Source organism: Lepisosteus oculatus, chromosome 3 (genome assembly GCF_040954835.1).
Source record: "Lepisosteus oculatus isolate fLepOcu1 chromosome 3, fLepOcu1.hap2, whole genome shotgun sequence".
Taxonomy (NCBI): Eukaryota; Metazoa; Chordata; class Actinopteri; order Semionotiformes; family Lepisosteidae; genus Lepisosteus; species Lepisosteus oculatus.
The window spans coordinates 47085777-47109867 of NC_090698.1; the positions used below are offsets into that span (position 1 = coordinate 47085777).

The 24091-nt window shown below is 38.1% G+C and overlaps 2 protein-coding genes across 4 annotated transcripts; both read right to left on the reverse strand.

Annotated features, from left to right (window-relative positions):
- Positions 1 to 478: 478 nt before the first annotated feature.
- Positions 479 to 11395, reverse strand: LOC107079819 (uncharacterized). 3 transcript variants are annotated; one of them, XM_015366588.2, is made up of 9 exons: positions 11239 to 11395; positions 10222 to 10465; positions 8824 to 8900; positions 8225 to 8313; positions 6275 to 6392; positions 5681 to 5817; positions 3844 to 4004; positions 2373 to 2490; positions 479 to 1946 (listed from the first exon to the last, which is right to left on the reverse strand). In XM_015366588.2, the coding sequence occupies exons 2-9, from the start codon at positions 10431 to 10433 to the stop codon at positions 1686 to 1688; spliced, it is 1173 nt and encodes a 390-aa protein (XP_015222074.1). In that variant the 5' UTR covers positions 10434 to 10465; positions 11239 to 11395; the 3' UTR covers positions 479 to 1685. The 3 variants fall into 3 exon arrangements, with proteins under 3 accessions (XP_015222074.1, XP_015222084.1, XP_015222093.1); XM_015366598.2 differs by having other exon boundaries at positions 11235 to 11395; XM_015366607.2 differs by having other exon boundaries at positions 11230 to 11395.
- A 1829-nt stretch (positions 11396 to 13224) lies between these two features.
- Positions 13225 to 22307, reverse strand: cenph (centromere protein H). The gene is made up of 10 exons (XM_069187197.1): positions 22228 to 22307; positions 19606 to 19740; positions 17595 to 17650; positions 17092 to 17137; positions 16816 to 16884; positions 16435 to 16491; positions 16193 to 16256; positions 15402 to 15453; positions 14729 to 14889; positions 13225 to 13954 (listed from the first exon to the last, which is right to left on the reverse strand). The coding sequence occupies exons 2-10, from the start codon at positions 19725 to 19727 to the stop codon at positions 13862 to 13864; spliced, it is 720 nt and encodes a 239-aa protein (XP_069043298.1). The 5' UTR covers positions 19728 to 19740; positions 22228 to 22307; the 3' UTR covers positions 13225 to 13861.
- Between the last annotated feature and the right edge of the window lie 1784 nt (positions 22308 to 24091).

The following is a 24091-nucleotide window of genomic DNA, read 5'->3' on the forward strand; positions in this document are numbered from 1 at the left end:
GTACATTTTAAAAATTAATTAAAAATTTGGAATGGAAATTAAATGTTTGATTTACAAATTTAATTATACAATGAAAAACGTTATCCAAATATTACAGGTGTGCCATCATATACCATTTTAATTTTCTGAAAAGGGGAATCAGTCATAATTATATATATATTTTTTTTTGAAGTACATAAAAATGTAACCACGCTTAAATGTATCAAACTTGAATGGCTTCATAAAGTATATACAATATTTGAACAAAACACTGAACCAATTCTAATTCTACATGTTCATTTAAACGAATATGTGCTGAAAAGATAATGTAATTGTAAAAAAATTGTGATCTACTTTGCAAACAGCAATGTGGTTGAATTGAAGTCATAAGACTTTCAGGTAGCAGCAAAATATTATATTAAAAATTAAAAGTTTATCATGCATTCTTCAAAATGTACTGTATGAAGGTCAATCAAAAAGTAATGCTCTGTTGTTTTGAAAGTGTGAACCAAAGATAATGTTTTAACAAAAACGATAACTGTCTGAAACATTATTTCAGTAGATATTTTGTTTTCAGAATATAAATGTAAGAATGTAAAGTATCCAGCAAGTATCATTAACTGATTTATCCAGCACAGGGTTGTGAGAGACCCTAAACCTGTCCCTGTAAGCAACAGGAGCAAGGCAGGATACACCCTGGACAATCACAGGACACGTACAGACACAGACACACATTCACAGTAGGACCAATTTTCCCAGAGGCTAATTAACCTACCATTATGTCTTTGAACTGTGGGAGGAAACTCAAAATAAACACAGGGAGAACATACAAACTCCAGATACATTAGATAGCACCCCGGGAATTGAACCCAGGGCCCCAGCATTGCGTGGCAGAAATGCTAACCACAGCCCCACTTGTATGTCTACTTTTTACTTTTTCTGTCTCTCCATGTTACAGTATGTCACGGCAATTGTGTGAAAGCCTGGGAGTACCATGCATACCAAATATCCTGTGAGACATTTCACATGACTGATCGGTTTGTTAGAATTCTTCCCGATTTCAGGTGGTTCCACATGGCCTCAAATGGATTCATTTCTGGATCTTGCATAGGCACCACAGACATTTTAGAAGACCTGCTTCTACTGTGCCTTCCAAATCACAGTATATGAATTCACAATCAAAGATCAAACATTTGTGTTCGATGGAAGACATTTCGGTCCTGCTGTACATAATGATATTTTAAAGTCAAATCTTGTAAGATGGTGCAAGACAAAGCAGCTTTTTATCCCAACATTCTTTGGGAGGATGGCTGTGTGATCCCTCAACAAGTTTGGAAGAGAGATTAAGGTCTGCAAACATATATTACTACCTGGTATTTCTTAACATGTCTCTTTCCAGGTAAAATATTTACCAGCATCCCTAACATAATACAAAGACAGGTGCTTAAATGGCATCTACAGTGACATGAAACGGAAACTTCTAAGCAAGTAAAACAATGCTCTTCATTACCCTATATTTTCTTAGTGTTATGCAAATCCTTTTTATTTCCATTTTTAACTCCGTTCCTTGCATTAAGGAAAATATAACACATACATTTATTTAAAATAAAACCTATATAAAATACATTAAAAACATATATTGCCAACAAAATAATGTAAAAACAAATTGCACATCAACAGTACTGCATACTACTCCCCGAGTCATCCTACAGTCTCTTTGCAAGTCTGGGTTTTTGTGGGCTGAAATAGATTTCCTTCAGGGCCAGCAGCAGTTTGAGAACAGGAGTACAAAGAGCAGTGAGGACAGGCACACTATAATACTGCAAATAAAAGAATAAATCCCGCACTGGAATGAGTCCAAACACACTAAGGGTCCCCTTGGCTGTTGGTGGAAGGCATCGAACTCTCCAGTAAGCAGCAACATTGTGATAAGCTTTGAGATCGAAGTCTACTGTAGCAAGATGAGCCTTTAATACAATAACAAGAAAATTACAATGATATCAAGGTGAGATTTTTTTACTACATTTATTCTGCATTAGAATTTCCACTTACTGTAAATATCAATATTCTAAATGACAATAAAATATTCAAAAGGACTTTATAGCAACAGCAGGCCATGAGTAAAACTTTCGCTTGCTTTTAAAGTTGTTTTTAGCCTCCATAATCTTGAGTAGTGCCTTAATCAAAACAAACAAAAAAAACAGTCAATCATCAACTTGACCAGGTTATCTTTGTTTCTCTCAGAGCTCTTCTGAGTGTCTTCAGTACAGATTATATGCTAACAAGCATCTCCTTAAACTTCCGTTTAGGGTAGTAACTCACCTGCAGCTAACACAGCTACTGTATGTCTCACTCATCTGTGCACTATAAATAAAATAACAGGCAGTCCTTACCAGCTCTTCCTGCAGCCTGTGTACAGTGACCTCAATGGAGTGTTCCAGGTGCTGAGAGGACAGGAGTAAGCTCAGCATCAGCACCGTCCAGGATGCCGTGGCAACCAGAAGAAGAACCCTGCGGTACCAGAGACATTAGAATGACTTGAGTCCATCTAAGCACTGACACCATCCATCCATTTTCTAACTCCTGTATCCGATACTGTGGTGCAGGGGAGTCGGAGTCTATCCCGCAAGAAATGGGCGCCAGTCTATCACAAATCACACACACACACATAGACGCAAACACATACACACTCACACCAGGGCCAGTTTTCCCAGAAGCCAATTAACCTACCAGTATGTCTTTGGGTTGTGGGAGAAAACTGGAGGACCTGGAAGAAGCCCACATGAACACAAGGAGAACATACAAAGTCCACACAGATAGAACCCAACATCTGGAATTGAACCAGCTCTGCAAGGCAGCAACGCTAAGCACTGTGCCACATGCATTGACACTATTTTGTGAATAATGCTTTTCTGAACAGAGAGAGATCCTTCCTTTCAACCTTTTTAAAATGAGAAAATATTTAAACTTTCTTTAATCCATTCAGATGTGTTGAATCCTATGCAAATGAGAATTCACCTCAAATATTTTAATTAAGTTTCTGTTGTATTCTATCATTTGTCTAGAAATTTAGATTACTAATTCACTTTTAAAATGCTGTACAGTACAACTTTTTCCATAATGCACATTAAACAAAAGCAGTGAGGCTCAACATGTATATTCTAATTTGACTGTTAAGCACAGTACATAAAATCACTTTAAACATCACACTGCTAAAATCATTATTTGACAGTCAATATTCTTCGACAAGGTAATCAGCAAAATTAGTGCAGAGGCCTCTCAGAATCCTTCCTCATCATGTTTGTCCTGACTTGTCACAAAGTTTTCTGCGATCTACAGGTGAATGTGTTCATATCCATTTTGAAATGTTTTTCCTTTCCGCACCCTGAACGTCTGTTTTCTTATATCAAGAAATTCAAAGGCATAGACAAATGGATTCCATGATGTGCATTGTTACAGAAAGTGAATCAATTACACGTTTATTGTGTGTTATAGAAAATTGGTTTGAAAAACAATATCAAAATGAAAGTAGTATTTCTTGAACAGAGAAGACTATGAATAGACCTGATACAAACTTTCAAAATCCTCAAAGGAACTGATTAATTTAATATCTTCAGAATAAGGAGGGAAACACGAACCAGACGACAAAAGTGGAAACATGAAGTGTGGTGGGAGTGTGAAACAAGTTACCCATCCATGCTGTTGAAGCTAATTCCTTGGCTTCTTTCAAGAAACAGCTGGATTTATTCCTGGGATCAATACTTTACACAAACCTAAATAGGCTGGATAGGCCAATTTTCTCAATACGTTTTCAGAACTGTCTTAAAGTTTATATTCAGAGGAAAGGCGAGTCATGAATCTTACCAAATCTTTATCCTCCGCGGTGTCAGTCTGCTTTTCTGAATCACATTATCTGCCAGATAGTAAAGCAGAGTGCTGATCGCAACAAAATACAGGCCGAGATAGAGAAGATAGGTGGCATGAGCTTGCAGAAGGTGGGTCTCAAACTGCCTCTGGATATCATCCTGAATGACATGGAAGACAAACATCAACACAACAGAGTGCATTTTAAAATGAGGTAATGATCGATCATGAAAATAATTTCTAAACATAATGTAGCTTTTACATTTGGATTACAAGTAAGCATCATTAGCATTGGTTGTATACAGTATGTACAGCAAATAATAAAACCCATTTATCCTCTCCAAAGCAGCAGCTTTTTGTCAATATCTTCAGGATTACTGATTACCTCTTTCATTTCTGCAATACTGTTTGATATGTCAGCCATAAATATGTATGCCATAAAGACAGGGCAGAAAAATATTATAATTTGGTATAAACTTTATGTTTCTTAATTTGCCTAAATACTCCAGCCTAATCTAATATTAGTTACGGCATCCCAGTTATAGGTGGAAAATTGTGTCATGCATTAACTGTATTTGTGATCAACTAATTGAGTCTGAATTCAGGAGCATCATTCACAGGACCACTGGAAACAAGAAAGGGTGGAGAATTGCAGTTGCTGACATGTAAGAGATAAAAGGGATATAAGGAACTGCTCTGGGATTGTTTCCCTTTATTAAAAGAGGAAGCTTGGTTGCATAGCTTCCTTGGCTGTTATGGGAGTCTGTGGAGACCTGGAGGCAGCAGAGGGTGTATAAGACCAGCATTTAATCATATTCACTGATTTATACCAAAACGTCAAGTAAAGCACAAAACCAGAGGAGGTACATCTTAAAAGTTGCATTACACATGGAAGATAATGCATATTGAAATAACTGGCCCATTACTTAATACAAAGATATTCACTTAGCACTGAGAATACTCCAAACAAATAAAAGCTATCAAAGCCCACCCCTTATGAAGCCATTATCATTTTTCCATAATACATATAATTTACAGGTGCAGAGTAGCTGGAGGTGCATGCACAAAATAGCTTACAATAGGTAAATGCTCCCTGGAATGCTGCCTGTCTGCTGAATATAAAACATGGGAGAAATGAGGAAAAGAGTTGCTGTTTGAATCCGAAAATTGTCTTTCACATGTAAGTTTATGTTTTGTAACTCTACTAAATTCAGTCCTACCACATATATTGTCTGTGGCAGGAGAATAGAAGAATACGAGAAGTGTTATTTAGGAATATTCTGTAGTCTTAAAACAGGATTATTGAGTGTCCATAAATCAGAAACCTACTGAAGGGGTTACAGGGCCTTCTGTAGCTATGTGAGAGAGCTGTGGAATGCCCTACTTACCCTACCCAATGTACATTTATTGTCTGGATCTTTGTCAATTTTATAATCCATCTTAAAACACGTTTTTAAACTTGCTTTTCCGGATTTTTACATTTAGAGCATGCTTCAAATGAGCTATTTTTTACTGTAGTTTCCTTTTTCGCAAGGTACTTTGTATCATGTTCAACCCTGACCAGCAAGGATAATTAACTCATCCATGACTGCTTAATAGTAATATTAGTCAATTGTAGCAGACATATTTCTTATTATAAGCAGCCTTTTTACAGCATTGTGTACTGTTTCAACAACTGGAAAAGGAGGATTATTAAGTAATGGTTTCTGGAATAAATATATCACTTTCCAAAACAATGTACAAAGTCAAACCCATGTTGCCGTTTTTGCTGTTGAATACATATTCAATGTATGTACTTCTTTTGTACAGAAAGAAAAAAACTCCAGAACGTACTCACCAGCAGCTTCCAAAAGTCTTTGTGCCAAGTGAGGACAGAGTTCTTGAGGGAAGATTCTGAGATGCTTATAATTGGATGTCCTGCAGAAAAGTCCTTCACCTGTCCTGTATAGTTGTGCAAGCTCAGCAACAAGGGACCTTGTCAAGCAACAGGATGAGTTTCCATTGTAAATCACAGTGCTGTAGTTTTGTAAGATTTGAACACCTATATTTACTGTAAGAAAGCACTGCATACCTTCTTTCCATTGAATGTGAACAAGCACAGTGGTATATACATAGTGTATAATGATGTCATATGTTACAATATCATATGTTATATGATACACATAAATGAAAATGCAAACAGTATTTTTTTTTTCTCTGTTCACACATGGATTCTGGACTCTGAGTTGCATCTAACAAGTCAATATATCCTAAATGTAGAAAGGTATTTACAATCACTCTTTTAAATCAAATCAAATCTCATTGTCTTCATAATATTACAAGCATTCATTGTAGAAAGAGGAAATGGCTCTCAATATTACAGTTTAGAAAACAACCTGCTTTTAATAAATCTGCTAATAGCAGGCTTTTCAACAAATGAAAATAGACTTACCATGTAGATATCTGAACACAAGAAAGACTGATAAAATCATCAGCACACAAGATATAAAGAGAACAAAGCCCTCCTCTGCAGTCAGTCTCATGTTGTCCATTTCTGGCCACAGACTAACCTACACAACAAAAGACACTATGAAAGCACTTTCTTCATTTGTGACAAGAATATGTTCAATATGGAACAAAGATATTCAACACAAGGTGCTCTATGTTTTTGCAACATTACCTAATTTTAGATGTGCTTTTGGAGTCCTTTGCAGAGCACACAGAGACACAAATACAAAGCCAATTAACCTACTATTATGTGCTTGGACAGTGGAAGAAAACCAGAGCACTTTGTAAAAATGCACATAAACGCAGGAAGAACATACAAACTCCATACAGGGTCCGAGGGTTTCAGGACTGCGAGGCAAAAATGTTAACCACTGAGTCGCTGTGCTGCCCTAATCACAACTATGATTTTTAAAATAATTATGATAAATAATGATGATAAACATCCTATACCTACAGGGCAATAAATGTTTTGCTAAACTGAAATCTAGGGAAGAGGCAATAACTGCTAATTAAATTTTAAGAAGTGGTAAGGCATAAAACAGAAAAAACAGAATACTCTAAATACCATAGTAGGGCCAAAGTATTAAAAGGACTGAGCGCCAACAAGACTTCAATTTCACAACATCAGTTTGATTCTCATGTAATAAAAATGTGCCAATTGATCAATGTTTGGTTTCCAGTTTGAAATGATTGAAACCTGGCAAAAAAAGCATCCATACTTGTTTTGAGCACCTGTTTTGCAATGTTCAGTTAAATTTGGTGTGAACACACAATGATGATTCCTGATCTAGTGCCAGAATTCTGACTGACATTTTAATCTGTAGCTTGAATGCACTCCTATGAAAACAAACAACCTAATTCAAACCTTGTGACTAAGTGCAGAATAAGTTGCCAGGCTTTCAGATTCAAGCTGCACTGCCAACAGTTTGTTGCAGAACGGGGTAAACATTTGCAGAAGGACTCAGGTGGAGAAGCACAAAAGGTCAGGTGGTTTTCCAGAAGCCTGAAGCAGGCAAGGAATGGTGAGCCTGGGTGTTAGCTCTTCCATTACCACCAGTTCTCTAACATTTTCTGAATGTTCTTTGTACTATAGCGCTGCAGTGCGAACTGATGAACAAATCAATTAATTTGCATTTTAGAGACTGCAAATATACCTTCTGTAGCTCACACATGCAGTGGTTGAATAATTATCAGGTACTGCAACATGAGAAGCAAATGTTACATTTAAACCCTCCTTCACAAAATGATTTCAATGTGATTAGTTCTTATCAAAAGCAGCCAGGTAGCAGAACCGGTCTTATCCGAACACTTAAGTAGCCCGTGCACAGAGGGAAAGATACCGTTATCAAAGAAGAGTGGAAGAAAGGTCCTGAGCTCAATGAGCAGCAATGACCAGTAATGTAGAGTATAATAATATATTTTAAAGATGGTGTCCATGTATGGAGGCATTACACTTTAGTGCCCATTTTCTACATAAGGGGTACTTGCCTTCATGATTACAAACGTACTTATTGTTATTATTACAACTGTGTAAAAGGATAGTTTACATATAGATTTATAAATATTCAGACACAATTTTCAGTATTCTGACTGCCTTGACAAGTATTCTTATTTAATGTATTAATTTGTTGTTGGTTTTGCATGTGACTTGCAATATACAGTATCAACCCAACAAAACTTCAAGACATGAGGATCCGAGTCCAGTTTACAGTGCTGCCTTACCTGAAATTACCTGAAAGATTTATGATTAATTTTTAAACAGGGAAAATGTGGTCAGTTTTATTACTGGTGGCTTGTAACGTTTGTATAATAAATGTGTTAAAAAGAATTTTCCGGAAACAAACATATACACTGAAGTAAAATGAAACCTGTATCTAACTGCAGGTATACATACTCCTCCCCCAACAGCCAGCTTGTCCAGGGACTCTTTTGCCTTCTCGTGTTTCTCCTGAAGTAATTTCTGCTTCTCCTGCAGACTTGGGCCTGTTAAAGAGAACAGGGAAATTCCTTCAACAGACACAATGTTTTCTTTACTATCTCTGGAAACTGGAAATGAAAGACCTTCACAAAAAGTAAAGTGCCACACCCGAAAAAGGCTCCACATCCGAAACGTTGTGCTTCTTTTCTTCTCTTTTCAGCATGGAATAAACCTTTACTTGCTCCCTTGCAGCCTACGCATACTGACGCAGCTATAGTACCTACCTGAACTACTAGATTATAACAAATACATTTAAAATAAACATTTTAATTTGGGAAAAATATTATTGCCTGCAATTTGTACTGGATGACACATAAAAGGTTTTCCTAACTTTTCTTGATCAATTAACAGCAAACAGTTCTGTTTATAAATGAAGCAGACGGTATTTTCATATCTCTGGTTGTGAGCTTTTAGTGACATACTATTCATAATTATATGCTTAATTCTAGCACAATTGTGAACAAATTATTAATCCATATATAACTTTTGCAAATGTAAATAACAAATATACATACCTGGAGTCATTCTCAACATAGCAAGGCTGGGACTAACAGACTTCCCAGATAAATTGTTGCTGGATTCCACATTGGACCTTAAAAAAATAATGAAATTAATCACAAACTAAACATACAAGGCACTAAAAGAATGAGCATTTTTCCTGTGAAGAGGGTAATCCTGAAAGTGAGTAAGAACAAGTTACTCACCAAGCATGACCTCATTCTAATAGTCCTAATTAACATTTCCATAAATAATAGAAGTATAGAAGTTAGACATGTTGGCTTATAATAAATTGGTTCAACTTTGTTATTGTTTGAATGGATGGGTGCTACATAAGCAATTTTCCAGTCAATTGACATTACAATGTCTTCGGTAACTGTTGGAAGAGTTTTGTTAGTGATCAATTAAAAAAATGCCTTGTTTCCTTAAATTGGTAGAATACTATCAGGCCCTGAAGATTTATGTTAAAAGCTTCCACTGTCGGTAACAGTTCTACCTCTTCAAGGCTAATACTGCACTGTTTCTTACAGAACGTTATCCTTGCTCACTCCGAGCCATATTACCAATTACCTCTTTGGCAATCACCCTAGACAAATATTAATTAATTAGCCATTTCTCTTAGATACCTTACTTCATCCCTTAAGGTTCTTTAGTGTACCTGAACCAAGTATCTTTATTAAACACTTGCCGTTTCAAAACACATGACTTTGTGTTTCTAGTGTTATAAACTGACTATATATGCCCCCCCAGTACAATAATACTTCAATACATCCAACCATTTTTTAACCTCTTCATTCAAATCAGTGTTGAAAGAAAGCTGGAGTCGATCCTAAGAACAAGGCAGGAGACACCCTGGATGGGACACCTGTCCATCATAGGGTACACACAGACACAAACACACGTCCACACCAGGGCCAATCTTCCCTGAAGTTACCAGTATATCCAAGATAAGATCACTTTACTTTCCTAATTTCACTGTATTAGGAATTTGTCTTTTCGCATACACCAGCTTGCTCTCCGTGAGACACACAGACAGGGAGAGAAGCTTGGGGTCAGAGCGCAGGATCAGCCATTTCTGCAGCACCCCTGGAGCAGTTGGGGTTAAGGGCCTTGCTCAGGGGCCCAACAGAGTAGGATTCCTCGGCCGGCTGCTGGATACGAACTGGCAACCTTCCAGCCACAGGCGCAGATCCGCCACTGTCCGATGTTTGTCTTTGGACTGTGGGGGGAAACAGGAGCACCTGGCAAAAACTCATGCAAAAGGGGGAGAACGTACAAACTCCACGTAGATAGCACTCCAGATCCAGAATTGAACCCTGGGCCCCAGCACTCTGAGGCAGTAATGCTAACAACTGTGCCACCATGCTGCCCCCCCAATTCTGGAATGAAGAAGCACAACACAAAGATATACTTACATAAGGTTTGCCTGTGTCTTCAATACTGAAGGGGTCACTGAGCGTGTTCGGGTGTCAAAGATAATGGTCTTGATGGGCGTTTCAAAATTTTCCTTTGAATCATCGCTGTTAAGAACTCGCAATTTCTTCCTTTCCCTGAAAAGCCCAGTGGGAACCTTCCGTGGTGTGCTGTACAGCTCTGGAGACTTCGAGGGTTTGAGAGGAGGTGACATTTCAGTTTATTGGCCAACTCAAGTGTGCTGAGCTGAAAAATAAACAATGGCGTATAAACGTATGCAAAGTGTGCAATGAAGGAGCCCAACTGCTTAACTTTTTTTCAGTTTTCATAGTAAGACAACTCATGCAATCTCAGGGGTATTAGCACAATTATCAACACCTCCTTGTACACTGTATTGCAGATTTCAGTATCCCCCTCACAAAATGTTTGTATCCCGTAACATTAATCAAATCAAATCAGAGTTAATTTATCAAATGCACAACAATACAGCGTGCAGCAGTAGTTGCTGGCAATGAAATGCATGCAAAGGATGCAAAGGATCTGTGGCTAAGTTAATCATAACCCTAGCGCCTTCTATGGTTCAGAGTTGTTTCGGCCAGTGGAATAACGTCTTCTGAAGTTTAAAACACACGTATAATTTACTACTCTTGCTTCATGGTAACAAAAAATTAAAATCCTCCTGTTGTCTTTTCTTGTGTGCCTTTCTCTCAGTGTGTCGATTACAGTGACAGAGACGTTGTGACTGTTATACAGTTTGTGCTTGTACCCTTGCGCACTGCATAGCAATTAACGATTTCGCCGAGGATATTCAATAAAACGTAAAACATCCACGTTTAACAGCGTGTGCATGTTAACACCATGAGATTTCCCATTCAGTGCAAACAATAAAAGTATATAAAAGACATAGGTGCACAGGGTACAACCAAAAAATTGTGTGTTAACTTAAAATTCTGATGGATTTTATATACGTTTCGAGTCACATAACATACAGAGCAAAAAACCTACAGCACCTTACCTACCATGAAACCTCATCTAAAACCCTTTTTCTACAGTCTTTAACTCTGCAATTTTTAAAATTGCCTCTCCACAGACACGATTAGTTGCAAACAAATGATGTCGCTAAATCATCAAGTTTAATGAACTATCCTTTGAGCTGCACTGGATTACTCCAGTCTATTCAGTCTACTTCGAGAGACCACTTTAAAAACAGTGAACACAAGCGATGATTGGGCGTTTCTAACACCAGCAAAGCGGTAATTGGGTAACCCTGACGTCACTCAGTCTTGGATGATCCAACTGGATCCACTTTAAGAACCAATACTGACCTAGATACCAACTCCAGCTATGAATATGCGCTGTATTTCTGCAATTATTGGAAAGTATATTTAAAGTACAGGGAAAAAAAACAGCTTAACTTTATCTATAACGGACATAAAATGTGTAGCATTAACTATTTACAAAAAATATAGATGAATGCATAGTTTCTTACTTTTGATAATAATAATAATAATAAACTTTATTTTATATAGCGCCTTTAAAGGTGGCTTCTCAAAGCGCTTTACAGGATGACAATAACAATAAATAAGAAGACTACAACAATAAATAAGAAAATTTCACAAGACAGGACACAATTATAATTACAACAATACAACAATAACAATAGAGGAGACCGTGGAAGATGGTATTAAGAAGAGCAGAGGGGTGAAGAATGGAACCAGTTAAGTAAAGGCTTTTCTGAAAAGGAGGGTTTTGAGTCTGGATTTGAAGGAGTTTAGAGAAGGTGACTCTCTAATATCCTTGGGCAAGGAGTTCCAGAGGTTGGGGGCATAGCAGGAGAAGGCCCTGTCGCCCATACAATGTAGACGGGCTTGGGGGACAGTAAGGAGGGCAGAATTTGAAGAGCGGAGGTTGCGAGGTGGGGAGTAGGGCGATAAAAGTTCAGACAGGTATTGAGGTGCCAAGCCATGTAAAGCCTTGTAGGTGAGCATGAGGATTTTAAAGTCTACGCAGAATTTGACCGGAAGCCAGTGCAAGGACTCCAGGATAGGAGTAATGTGAACACTTGCACTAGATCTGGTCAGGATTCTGGCTGCTGAATTTTGGACATACTGCAGCTTGTTCAGAGTAGATTTAGATACCCCAGGGAGCAGAGCATTGCAGTAGTCAATTCGAGAGAATACAAATATGTTGATCAGCTTTTCAGCCACAGTTAATGATAGCATAGGGCGTAGTCTTGCGATATTTCTAAGGTGAAAAAAAGATGTTTTGACAGTATGCTGTACATGTGGGTCGAATGTTAAGCCAGAATCGAATATAACCCCAAGGTTTTTCAATTTTGATTGGAGCTCAAGTACAGAGCCATCTACAGACAGGGTTACAGGACTGGCTTTACGAAGTTGGTGGGGGGTACCAATAAGCATGACTTCAGTCTTGTCACAGTTAAGATGAAGGAAGTTTTGAGTCATCCAAATTTTTATGTCAGAGATGCAATTAGATAGAATAGAGACAGCCACATCAGTGTCGGGTTTGGTATGGATGTATATTTGAGTATCGTCAGCGTAAAAATGAAAGCTGAGGCCATGTGATCTTAAAAGCTGACCAAGTGGGAACATGTAAATGCTGAAGAGCAAGGGGCCCAGTATTGAGCCCTGAGGGACACCAGACATGACAAGACCAATTTCAGACCTGTACCCATTGAGAGAGACAAAGTGACAGCGATCAGTGAGGTAAGACTTAAACCATTTGAGGGCAGTGTCAGAGACTCCAAACACAGTCTCGAGACGAGAAAGCAAGATGTTATGGTCAACAGTGTCAAAGGCAGCACTGAGATCAAGAAGGATGAGGAACTCTTTTTGTAACCATAAACTTGTTTCCCTTACAAGTTTCAATGATCTGATGTGCTGTAGATTTTGACATTTTAAGAACTGTACATTTCTGCCCTATACATGCTACTATTGCAACCCATGCCGTTGCTGCTGTAAAATAACACAAAAAATATCAGAGGGTGATTTACAAATTTATTTATTTTTTAACAATGAAGTTTAGCAGATGAGTCATTTTGGGAGAGTATTCGTTATCTTTGTGTTCGTCTTCTAAACGTTATTTTACTGGTCCAGTTTTCCATGACTAGATCAGTTATCCAAGAGCTTGTTTAAAACAAAAGAACCCAGAGATACTATTCTTCCCAGGAGTTGTGCACCACTGCATAGTGCAGAGGAACAGACTATGAATAAAGTTACTCCTCTTATATTGAATATACTTGCTGAAAAAAAAAAAACATTACATTTTCTCTAAGTTTCTAAGAAGCATGACATGTAAAATGGTTTGTGTAAAGTTGTAGAGGTAAGTTAATAAAATTCGGTCGAAGTAAGAAATGCATTATCAGAAAATTCTGTTTTTTTAGATAACTCATTTCATAGTTCATAGTTACATTTTGGGTTTTTTACATATTTAGCCTCTGCAACTGGACAAATGGCACCTGTATATTCTTCTAGCATCGGTGTAACTTCTTTTCACATAAACAAGTTACAGCTGTCACACAAGCACCAGTACTGTCCAAATTACGTGTCACCTTAGATTACAGTTGCTGCCCCCGACCAAAGTCTTTAATGTAATAGACATGTGGTTGAAGACGTTCCGTCTTCATTCAACAATTAGGTTGTCCTCCATTCCCAAAATGACATCCTTCAGCTTGGAATCTGCAGCCCAGTTCACTTTGCTGGCAATGATAATGCCCTGAAGGAGTGAGAGAAAAACCAGTCATCTGACACGCATCCTAATTTTTCAGTTCTGGACAATTAGTGATCAGATATGTTAATAGGATAGAAAGAGCAAATAAACAATAGCTTAGATTATAAAAAATATTATCGCAACAATATAATTTTTAAGTCTCGCCATTAAAAACAGAACCAAATCAATGTATAGAATTTATGAATCGCTAAATGTAAATGAGCAGGTTTTATAGCTCCAACCCCTGCACCCATTCAGAAGAGGATGAAGTGCACACACTCCTTCACCATGCTTTTTCGGCAGAGCCATTCATCCTCCGATCTGTTGCAAACTGTACAGCGGCTTTCAGGAGGGGGGGTGCTGATTGGAGGAGCAGTGCATAGCTTATTGATGTCACTGCAAGCTTGCAGATACCCAGCAAGCCAGGAGCTGCAGTCTGTAGAATAATTCAGACGGTTTCTTTGCCAACAATTCAGCTTGTTCTGCAGCTCCACCTAGGAAATCCTGGTCGCAGGACATTTCTACTTTTTAACTAACACAAAGGTGAGCTACCATTTTTTATCTGTATGATACATACACAAATCAATACATTACAACATATTTTATTTATAAAGTGGCTGTCAATAAACTGGATTTTGTTTTCTCTTCCTGAGATAATGGTTCAGGTGATAAAAATCCTAGGTACAAACCTTGTATGTGGTCTTGGACTTTAAAATCACTGTGATTTAAGACTATCTCCTTAAAAATATTAAATGGATGGAACTGAACAGTACATTTTACCTGAAAAACATTCTTAACAACTGCAACCATCTGCAGGTACTTGTCCAGGTTCTTCTGACCTTGTTTTAAAATCTCGCTGTATTTGCCTCTCTCTGGATGGTCACACATCATCTTTAGTTCTTGAATTTCTTTCATTTTCCCATTATTTAGTTTCTTGAGTTCTAGAAGCAAAAAAAAATATATATATAGCACGACTAAAAACATCTCACCAATTTGCAAGACAATCTTGAGGCATTGCAGTTTCTAATGCCACAGAAGATATGGGGGGAAAAAACTGGAATAAGAACCCTTCCAAGAAAGTAAACTCTAAAGTACTATTGTTGGATTTTTGTCAAAAAACTGCAGGCTACAAAAAGCACCACTGATTTCCTGTAAATCTGAGAACATGTATAACTAAAAAGTTATATCTATAATGATTACTCTAATAAACAGCAATTATGGAGAGCAGAGAAAAAGCTGGAAAAGCACAATTCATATGAAGTACACGAAAATGTATGTCATACCTTTATATTGATAATATTGTAATATTTTATATTAATACAATCCCCAAAGGGTATTAATAAATAGAACATAATACATAATAGAAAGGCTACTTCTTTTAATAATCCCTTGAATGGGTAAAATAACTGAATATACTAAAGAGCATAAAAATCTTCACTTAAAAACAAATTACCAAGTCTCTTTTTTTGAATTTCCAAGAGTTGTTCCTCAGTCTCTCTGGATTCCTGTGAAAATAGGGGGGGAAATGAAAAACAAATTAACAGTCTAACTTAAGAATACACTTGTTTCCTTTCTCAAGATTATTTCCCTTACTCAATGACTGGTGAGGGAATACTGCCTCCGTTACATTTTCATGAACAATTTGTTGGAGGAAAAATAAGCAATAACTTAAAAAGTTTAGCATTTATTACACAAATGACAGTTACACAAGTTACTGCAGCACTTACAATCTACTATTTACAACAGATTCCTATTTATCTTTCTCAGATCCCTAACTTCAACCACTTTAATACTCCCAAAAGTAGGCAATTTGTAGAAAGGAAAGGAGGAGAACTTAAAAAAATAACTAAGCACTTATAGGAAAGCCTTCCTCAATGCTGCTAAAGACAACATTTGATCCATAAGCATTGAGACACTTCTCCTCTCCTGCTATATGCTACTTCCTCTTGTTTCTGGCTGGCTGTATTTTAAAAGACTCTGTGAAATTGAATTGGTTTGGGATTTACCAGTCACAAACCTGAGATGTAAACCCATCTCAACTTGAATTAATTGTGATTCTTATCTTGTTAGATATCCCTGAATTTGCTTATCAACTGCCTCAGGCTTTAAAACATACTTTGACGGATTACACTGTCAGCATCCAGAGTAGCTGTACAAGATAGTGGGAAAAAAACAAAAACAAATAACCAGCATGCACACTGAAATAAGATTCAACGCAACAGACAGAAAACAGAAAGCACTCACCTGCTTCATTTTCTCTATCCTAGAACAAAGGCTCAGAGTGTGATTAATTGTCGCCATCATTAACCTGCAACCAGAATAAATATGCACATATAAAGTTGCTCAAGATCATTCAGGTGTCACAAACCTGAAGAAGGCTCCACGGCTGAAACGTTGTGTTTTCTTTCTTCTTTTTTTCAGCATGGAATAAACCTATTACTTGTTCCTTATATACCTACTTCTACAAAGACAATCATAGTACTTACTCTGCTTCTTTTCCTTTTCTTTTTATGTTTTCCAAGATTGCCTGAGTCACCTGCATACTGAAAAAAAGTATTTTGTAATAAAATATAGAGGTTTCAAAAGTAATTTCAAGCCTCAGCTAAAGCAACATAATTTCCACCAATCAATCCAAAATCCTTTTCAGATGTTTGATCAAAAATACAAAATACTAAATGTTCCTCACTAGTGTATTAAATAATTCAATGAAATATTCTTTTAAGTAAATAATTCACCCTCCATAACATCCCCCTTGGTCTCAACCTCTTTGTCAACCCCTTTACCAGTTACAAAAGGCTGCAAAATATACATCAGACACCCAGTGCAGTGATAAGAAAGGAAACAGATTTTCTTCAACAATTACTTACTTGTGTAGAGCCAATACTTTGTTGCAATAGGAGAATTTTGCATTTTCTAGATCTTCCTGGATTTTACATCTGCTTAAACAGAACATTAAAATGGGATTAGTAATAACTTTGCTAGCTCTTACAGCACATCATATACTTTTATATGAACTACAAGACATGAGGATACAATTACATGCCCTGGACATGACATTTTAAAATACTGTAAAAAACCATTGCTCCTCTTTACATTAATAGGTACACAGGCTTAAAAAGTGCAGATGTCAAAAATGAACTTACATGTCTGAACTTTTATCAGGAATTGAATCGTCAATATTCTCAGATTCTGTTAAAAAAAAGCATAAAATGTTACCCGATAAAGACTATAAATGTAAATAGTATTTCAAGGTACATGATTCTAAATTAACTAATATTTAGATGCCCCTCAAAGGTATTGGTAATTATATGGACACTTGCATTAATCACTATAAAAACAGCAGGTGGCTTACATTAATTACTGTACTTAACATTTATTAAAAAGGGAGTTCAAAGAAAAAACAGATCTTAAATAAAATTATTTATAAAAAACACTCAATTTAGAAGGCAAGCTGTGTATATACACATGTAAATCATGTGTATAAGGAATAGACTGGATGGAACAAATTAATGTTAAAATATCTTAACCCAATCTTAGCCATAGACTAACCATTAATTCCATTTATAAAACTCTTATGAAAAGACTAAAAAAGGGATGGCAATCTTTCTAGTTTTGCAATGTGAAGTTAGTATAAAACAATGCTAACCTGCATTTGTCCTTACTTCCATTTCAAAACACTGGTTTGCTACTTGTTCCTTTATCCTGTACAGCAGAAAACAGACAAGATTACAAAAGCTAACACCAATCCTGATTTTTCTCAAATACTGCTGACCTTATTCGCAAAAGGTACAAATGCAATTAAAAGTATATATGTTAAATATAAAGAGTGAAAAGAAGAGATAGCCACACATGCTCATGCCTAAAAATGAGTAAAAATGTAGGCATACTGTATATTTACATGTGCTGAGGGGTAAGGCTGTAGATGATATTGTAACGCTTACGGCCGACAAGCACTGTGTAAGAGCCGGCGTACCAGAGCAGGTGACGTCACCGCCCTTCCCTGTGATAGCAGGACTACAGCTACTGGGCTGTAGAGAGATCTCTCTTTAGCTCACGGGGCTGGGTCGCTGCAGAGAGACGCGGAAGTCCCGGGTTCGAGCCTCCAGTCGGGATGGGGCCGACCAGATGCGGCAAGGGCGCCCGCCTGAGCCCCCATTGCATTACAATATTCATTAAGACTGTCTATATTAGACTATATCTATATAGCCATATCACCATGCAGCTCACAATGGGCAACCCACAAAGCTACATTTTAGTCAAGCTAAGCAAGTGTGAGGCTGGCCAGTACCTGGATGGGAGACCTCCTGGAAAAGCTGCTGGAAGAGGTGTTAGTGGGGCCAGTAGGGGGCACTCACCCTGTGGTCTGTGCAGGTCCTAATACCCCCAGTATAGTGATGAGAACACTATACTGTAAAAAGGCGCCATCCTTCAGATGAGATTTAAAACCTTTTGTAGGACTCTCTGTGGTCATTAAAAATCCCAGGGCATTTTCGAAAAGAGTAAGGGTCCTGGCCAAATTTCCCCCTGGCCTTTAGCTATCAAGGTCTCTTAATAATCCCTCTCTATGATTTGGCATCTTCATTCTGTTCTCCTCCTCACTGATAAGTGGTGTGGTGACCGTTCTGGCGCACTATGGCTGCCATCACATCATCCAGGTGGGGCTGCACATTGGAGGTGGTGGAGGGGAGTCTCAATTACCTGTAAAGCACTTTGAGTGGAGAGTCCAGAAAAGCGCTATATAAGTGTAAGGAATTATCAATTATTATAAGGTTACCTACGTCACCTGAATACTGTATGTGTATGTATGTGTAATGAAACTGCTGGCTTGACAAGTGGTTTAAGTGAACATGGATGCTCTCTTGAAACAGGTAAAGGCGCCATTATGAATGGACAGATTAAGAATGTCCAGACCCCAAAGGATAGCGATACCCAGAATATTTTAGATAAATACATTAAAATCGAATGAAATGAAAGTTTAGAATGTTATATTGGTCACGAAAACAAGTGCCTCCACGTGCTGTCTCCTCACCCCCTTTCCGGACTCTAAATCTCTTGAGACGCACATCTTTTAAGATATTTTTGTGAATTAAATTAATGTGTATTAAATAAAACCATCAGCCCTTCCATTTCCAAAATGCAGCTCTCTGCAGCTCTGTCTCTCCTCCCAATATTTGCAAATGGACTAGGCATTCATTATTTTGTTGAAAGCACATCGTCTCCGTAGTAATATATGTTTTGAAGGGATATAGGCTGGCTTCACAGAAATCTGACATGAGCAAAACCAACTCTGCTTCTAAAAAAACAGCCAGAGGGAAGCACAGCTTGAAATTGCCAGAAGGAACATAACCAAACCATAGCCAGCGGACAGGGTCAGGCTGGTTGGTTGGTTGGTTGCACTTCCTTTGTGGAACATTTTGCTGCATGAATATTTACACTAGGGTAGCATCTAGCATTTCAAAAAAGAATTTGTTTTGAGAACCTGTGCAGTTCTTCCTGAGGCGTGGAGCTATTACAATCACCTACCCATAACAAGCCAGACGAGAAAAGCACTATCAGAAAAAGACACTTATTTCCTCAATTGCTTAACAAATGCTTCATACTATTATTAAGGTGAATTAAAATGTCAGACACCTGGAAAAGCACAATACGAAACAAACCTGAGCAAATGTGTGAGTGTTTCTTCTTCCTTGCTGCTGGTAAGGACAGGAGACTGGCAGCTGCTCAGTGCCATGTTTCTCAACTTCAGGGCAGTACTTTCAAGCTTCTCAAAGACGTCCATTTTGTCCTCGTCTCTGCAAAGACAAAAAGCACATCAGTAATAAGTTTGGAAATTTGACCCTCCCGGTTCCGCTCGGGCTCATGCCCTCACCACTCCACCCCGCCGGTTCGTCACGCAACACCCAAGCGCGAACCCGGGTCTCCGGCGTAACGCAACAGGGAACCAGCCGATTGAGCTAAAGGAGACCTCCCTCAACCCGGGCGGCTGAGGTCCCTGCTACATGCAGGGAGGACTATGATGTCCAAACTAGCTCTGCTACATAATCATATTGCGCCTGTATACATTGACAGCTCCAGGTCAAGCACAGCTAATTAAATTACACTACTGTACATCAGTTAGAGCTTCTTGTTGCCATAAAGCTATATTCTAGTTCTACCCAAATAACCAACCAAGACATCCCTCAATCATCCACTGCCTTCCTATTAGGAGGACTGGTTTCAGCGGCATAGAAAGTTATGAAAAGTTCATGTCCAGTTTAACAGTCTTTTAAAAATATACTCTACACACAGGTTATAGTACAGCAACAAAGAAAATAATATCATAGCAAGATGGCACGTATAACCAAGAGACAAAACTGACTATGCTGAAGTGAGATTGCATGAACACAGAAAGCTTACAAATGAGAGATGGCTATCAAGCCCACTTAACTCATTAGGTTTCAGATAGGTGTTTGATATATGAATCTCAACCACTACTAGGTTGAAACCAGGGTATAGGGTAGCTTGTTTTAGACTCACATTATAATTTGTTTAAGAATTGTTCTCCCTCTGGAAAAGTAGTGCATTCATAGTAATTCATTGCACAATTAAAAAAAATCCCTTTATTTAGGGATCTAAATTTATTTATTTAGGGATCTAAATCTATTTCTTAAAATTAGAAGTACAAAAATTCCATTGCACTGTGATTACTTGTAACTAGACCAGACTGTATTAATCTTCCTAAGGTTTCAAGCAAAATATGAAAAAAAAAACATTTTAACCAACTTGTTCAAGCATGTTTCAAGCAGGGTCATAATCCTGCAGTACTCCTGTCTCATCTGGTTTTACTTGTATCAATCACTTAATGAATTAAGCTGATTGAAGCCTTAATCAAACCTTTTTTTAAAGACATTATACTCTTAAATTATAGAACAGGAACAGAAACTATCATGAACCCTGTGCAAGAAGCTGGATTTCAGAACCTCTGCCATTTAGGGTTAGTGTTTAAATGGTGAGGTGGCATTTAACTATTAAGTCTGTACAGACTAAGAATGCTTATGATGCTAAAAAGTTACAGTGTCCTTGCCACCCGTCTGATAACCAGTTTGGAGTCAGTGGACACTGGGTCCACAATCCTTGGTCTACTCATTGGTATGGTGCGAAACAGAAAATCTGGCAATGACATAGTAAAGAAAATGCTAGAACATCTATCAATCACCAGAAAGCTGCTTATTCCTGATAATAAGTGCTGACTGGCTGTGTCCACCTCAGAAGCACAATGTGCAAGCGAGATGACACCCTGGACAAGTAGCCAATGCAGAGCAATCAGTGACGACACTTTTGAATGTTTGACATGTTGAGGGCTCAGGGTTTCAAATAAGGGAGTTTCAGCCAAAGGTTTGATTTTCTGGCATGACTGTGGCAAAGAAACTAATAGCATATGAGTGGCTACTTCCTCATATCCTGCCGATACGGCTACAGCTGTCATAATCCAGGGATCTAGTGATGCTACAACTTTCTATTACCAGAATAAATAAGGTATTATGCCACTGTGGAGGAAAGCTGGGGCTAGAGTAAACGACACCGAGACGGGTCAGATTATTGTGGGGTATGGAGAGGAATCCACATTGCAACACATACATGAAAGCAGTAAGGACAGGTGGCACTTCTTTACACAGAGCTGTGGCAACATGTAATGAGCTACCCTGTCTGTTGTTGAAGATGACACCCGGCACTCTTCAGGGAATTCTTGGATCAAGGAGCTAAAAATGGAAAAACTAGCTAGACGCGCTGAACTACCTCCTCTAGTTTGTAAACAAGTACATGACTGCCACCACCTGGAAACACAAAGATGGAGCACTACGAGAACGAACAGATGTAACACAGGAATTGATAAAGGCTAAATAACACTCTTGACTTAATGAGTCAGGAGAGGAAAAATTAGCAGTTTAAGGGTTTTACTTTTAACATTAATCTTAACCCTAACGTTTATCATCCTCTGAACAAAACGTTTACAACTTCAAGACGAGTCTGTCACTGTACGCTAAAGGAACCGGCGAGCCCCTCTAATTCCAAGTAAAACATAATAACGATTTACCAGTCGCAATTTCTGATTGATTTAATAAACCGTAAACACAAATTATAATATTTAGACTACAGCTTCCCAGCCCACTGACCTACATCCTAAACAGATGCGCTTTCACAACTTACAGGCAAGTAATACTCTTCAATTAAAAAATAAAACCGTAAATCGAATAGCTCATGTTACGATCTTTTCCATAAAAAAAATAAAAGCACTTTACCCTTCTCCCAAACCCGCAATAGGAAACCAACTCCTGTCCACCGATGTAACTATGCCCTCCTTACAAAACAAAACTACCCACCCACCCCTCACTGTTCCTTATTGGGTTTAAGAGTTGAACGCGAAAGATCCGTCATGGATTTGTGCAATTTGAATGGCTGAAATAAATGTAAATTAAAATGACACCCGTTTCTGCTTTTCCTATTGGCTCCTGCCCTAGAATCGAATGTGCCGCGCGGAAGCGGTCGCTTCCGGTGTTGCTGGGTCGTGGCTGTGAGCGCAAACATTTCATATGACAATACACGTAATGTATTGCTCTTGTGTGATCCGTTTTTACTGTGGACGTGTCTCAAGATGTTTTAAATGATAGAGCCTATTTGCAAATGTTTAATAATAAAATGTTGACACGTCATTTGTGTCTTCTAGACAATGAGTGGAAGAAAACAAAAAGGCAAAAAACGTTAAGATACTGTATGTAGTCGAAGTAACGAATTAAAATCAAGGGATGCTGTGTTAAAATTTTATATAAAACTAGTTTGGCCTCATTTAAAAGGTTGTGTGCAATTCTGCTTATTTTATGGAAAAGTTATTGCTGCAATGGCATCATAAGGGAATGTGCTACACTTTCAAGCTGAAGGAACCGAACCGTTTTAGTCTTAAATACAACGAGGAGATCTGATAGAAGTACTAAGCTATCAAATGTATTGACAAAGTCAAAACAACAGGCTCCTTTAGAATAAACAGTGAAACATAAACCAGAGGACATAAGTGGAGACTATGTCACAGTGCATTTAAAACCAAGAACAGGATGCACTTTTTTATCCAAAGGCTGACAAAAGTGTGGAAGAAGCTACCCAGTCTTATGGCAGAAACGGCTGGAGGAGATCCTTTGATCTAGCCACTAACTACCAAAATGGCTAGATGGGCCAACTGGCCTCCCCTTTGTTTGTAACCTTTTTTTTGTTTTTAAAATTTAGAAATCTGGGATGTTTTCACAAGGACCAACTAATACTATACTATATTGATATTTTATTGATTTCCCTGCTTTGATCCTTAAACTTAGTATTTGTACATAGTATTTAATCAATTTACCCAAACAAGATAGGTAAGAATATAAGGACTACAGGCTATAGAAAAAAAAACACTCAGTTGAAATAACTTTTTTACAGTTCATTTGCAAATATATGCTACGTTTTAAACGTCACTTCCATACAATTAGAGGTTGGAGTACAATTACATTTATGATTTGGGTTTCACATAAATATAGCCAGCAGCTATATCACTCTGCAACTCTCAGCTGACAAGCCACTGAAGCTCAGCAGGCGTCAGCTTGGCCAGTACCTGAATGGGAGACCTCCTGGGAAAAACTAAGGTTGCTTGCTCTCAAGTGGGGCCAGCAGGGGGCGCTCACCCTGCGGTCTATGTGGGTCCTAATGCCAAAAATCCCAGGGCGTTTCTCGAAAAGAGTAGGGGTGTAACCCTGGCGTCCCGGCCAGAAATGTTCCATTGGCCCTTACCAATCATGGCCTCCTAATAACCCCCCTCTATGAATTAGACTCATTACTCTGCTCTCCTCCCCACTGATAGCTGATGTGTGGTGAGCGTTCTGGCGCACTATGGCTGCCGTCGCATCATCCAGGTGGGGGCTGCACATTGGTGGTGGTGGAGGGGAGTCCCCATTACCTGTAAAGAGCTTTGAGTGGAGTGTCCAGAAAAGCGCTATATAAGTGTAAGCAATTATTATTATTATTATTATTATTATTATTATTATTATTATAATTATATATAACCGTGCTTTTAGCAAATGTATAAAAGTGTCTGAGTTTTTTATTAGTGTTACAAATATAAACACCGTGTGGTATAAA

Excerpts from the sequence above, each read along its gene's own strand:
- cenph (XM_069187197.1), bottom strand. The coding sequence starts at position 19,727 with ATGGACGTCTTTGAGAAGCTTGAAAGTACTGCCCTGAAGTTGAGAAAC. Across the intron at positions 17,138-17,594 it reads GGAAGTAAGGACAAATGCAG|AATCTGAGAATATTGACGAT; the intron begins GTTAGCATTGTT and ends TTTTTTTAACAG. Across the intron at positions 16,885-17,091 it reads CCTGATAAAAGTTCAGACAT|ATGTAAAATCCAGGAAGATC; the intron begins GTAAGTTCATTT and ends CTGTTTAAGCAG.
- LOC107079819 (XM_015366588.2), bottom strand. The coding sequence starts at position 10,433 with ATGTCACCTCCTCTCAAACCCTCGAAGTCTCCAGAGCTGTACAGCACA. Across the intron at positions 8,901-10,221 it reads AAGACACAGGCAAACCTTAT|GTCCAATGTGGAATCCAGCA; the intron begins GTAAGTATATCT and ends TATTTTTTTAAG. Across the intron at positions 5,818-6,274 it reads TGTGTTCAGATATCTACATG|GTCCCTTGTTGCTGAGCTTG; the intron begins GTAAGTCTATTT and ends TTGCTTGACAAG.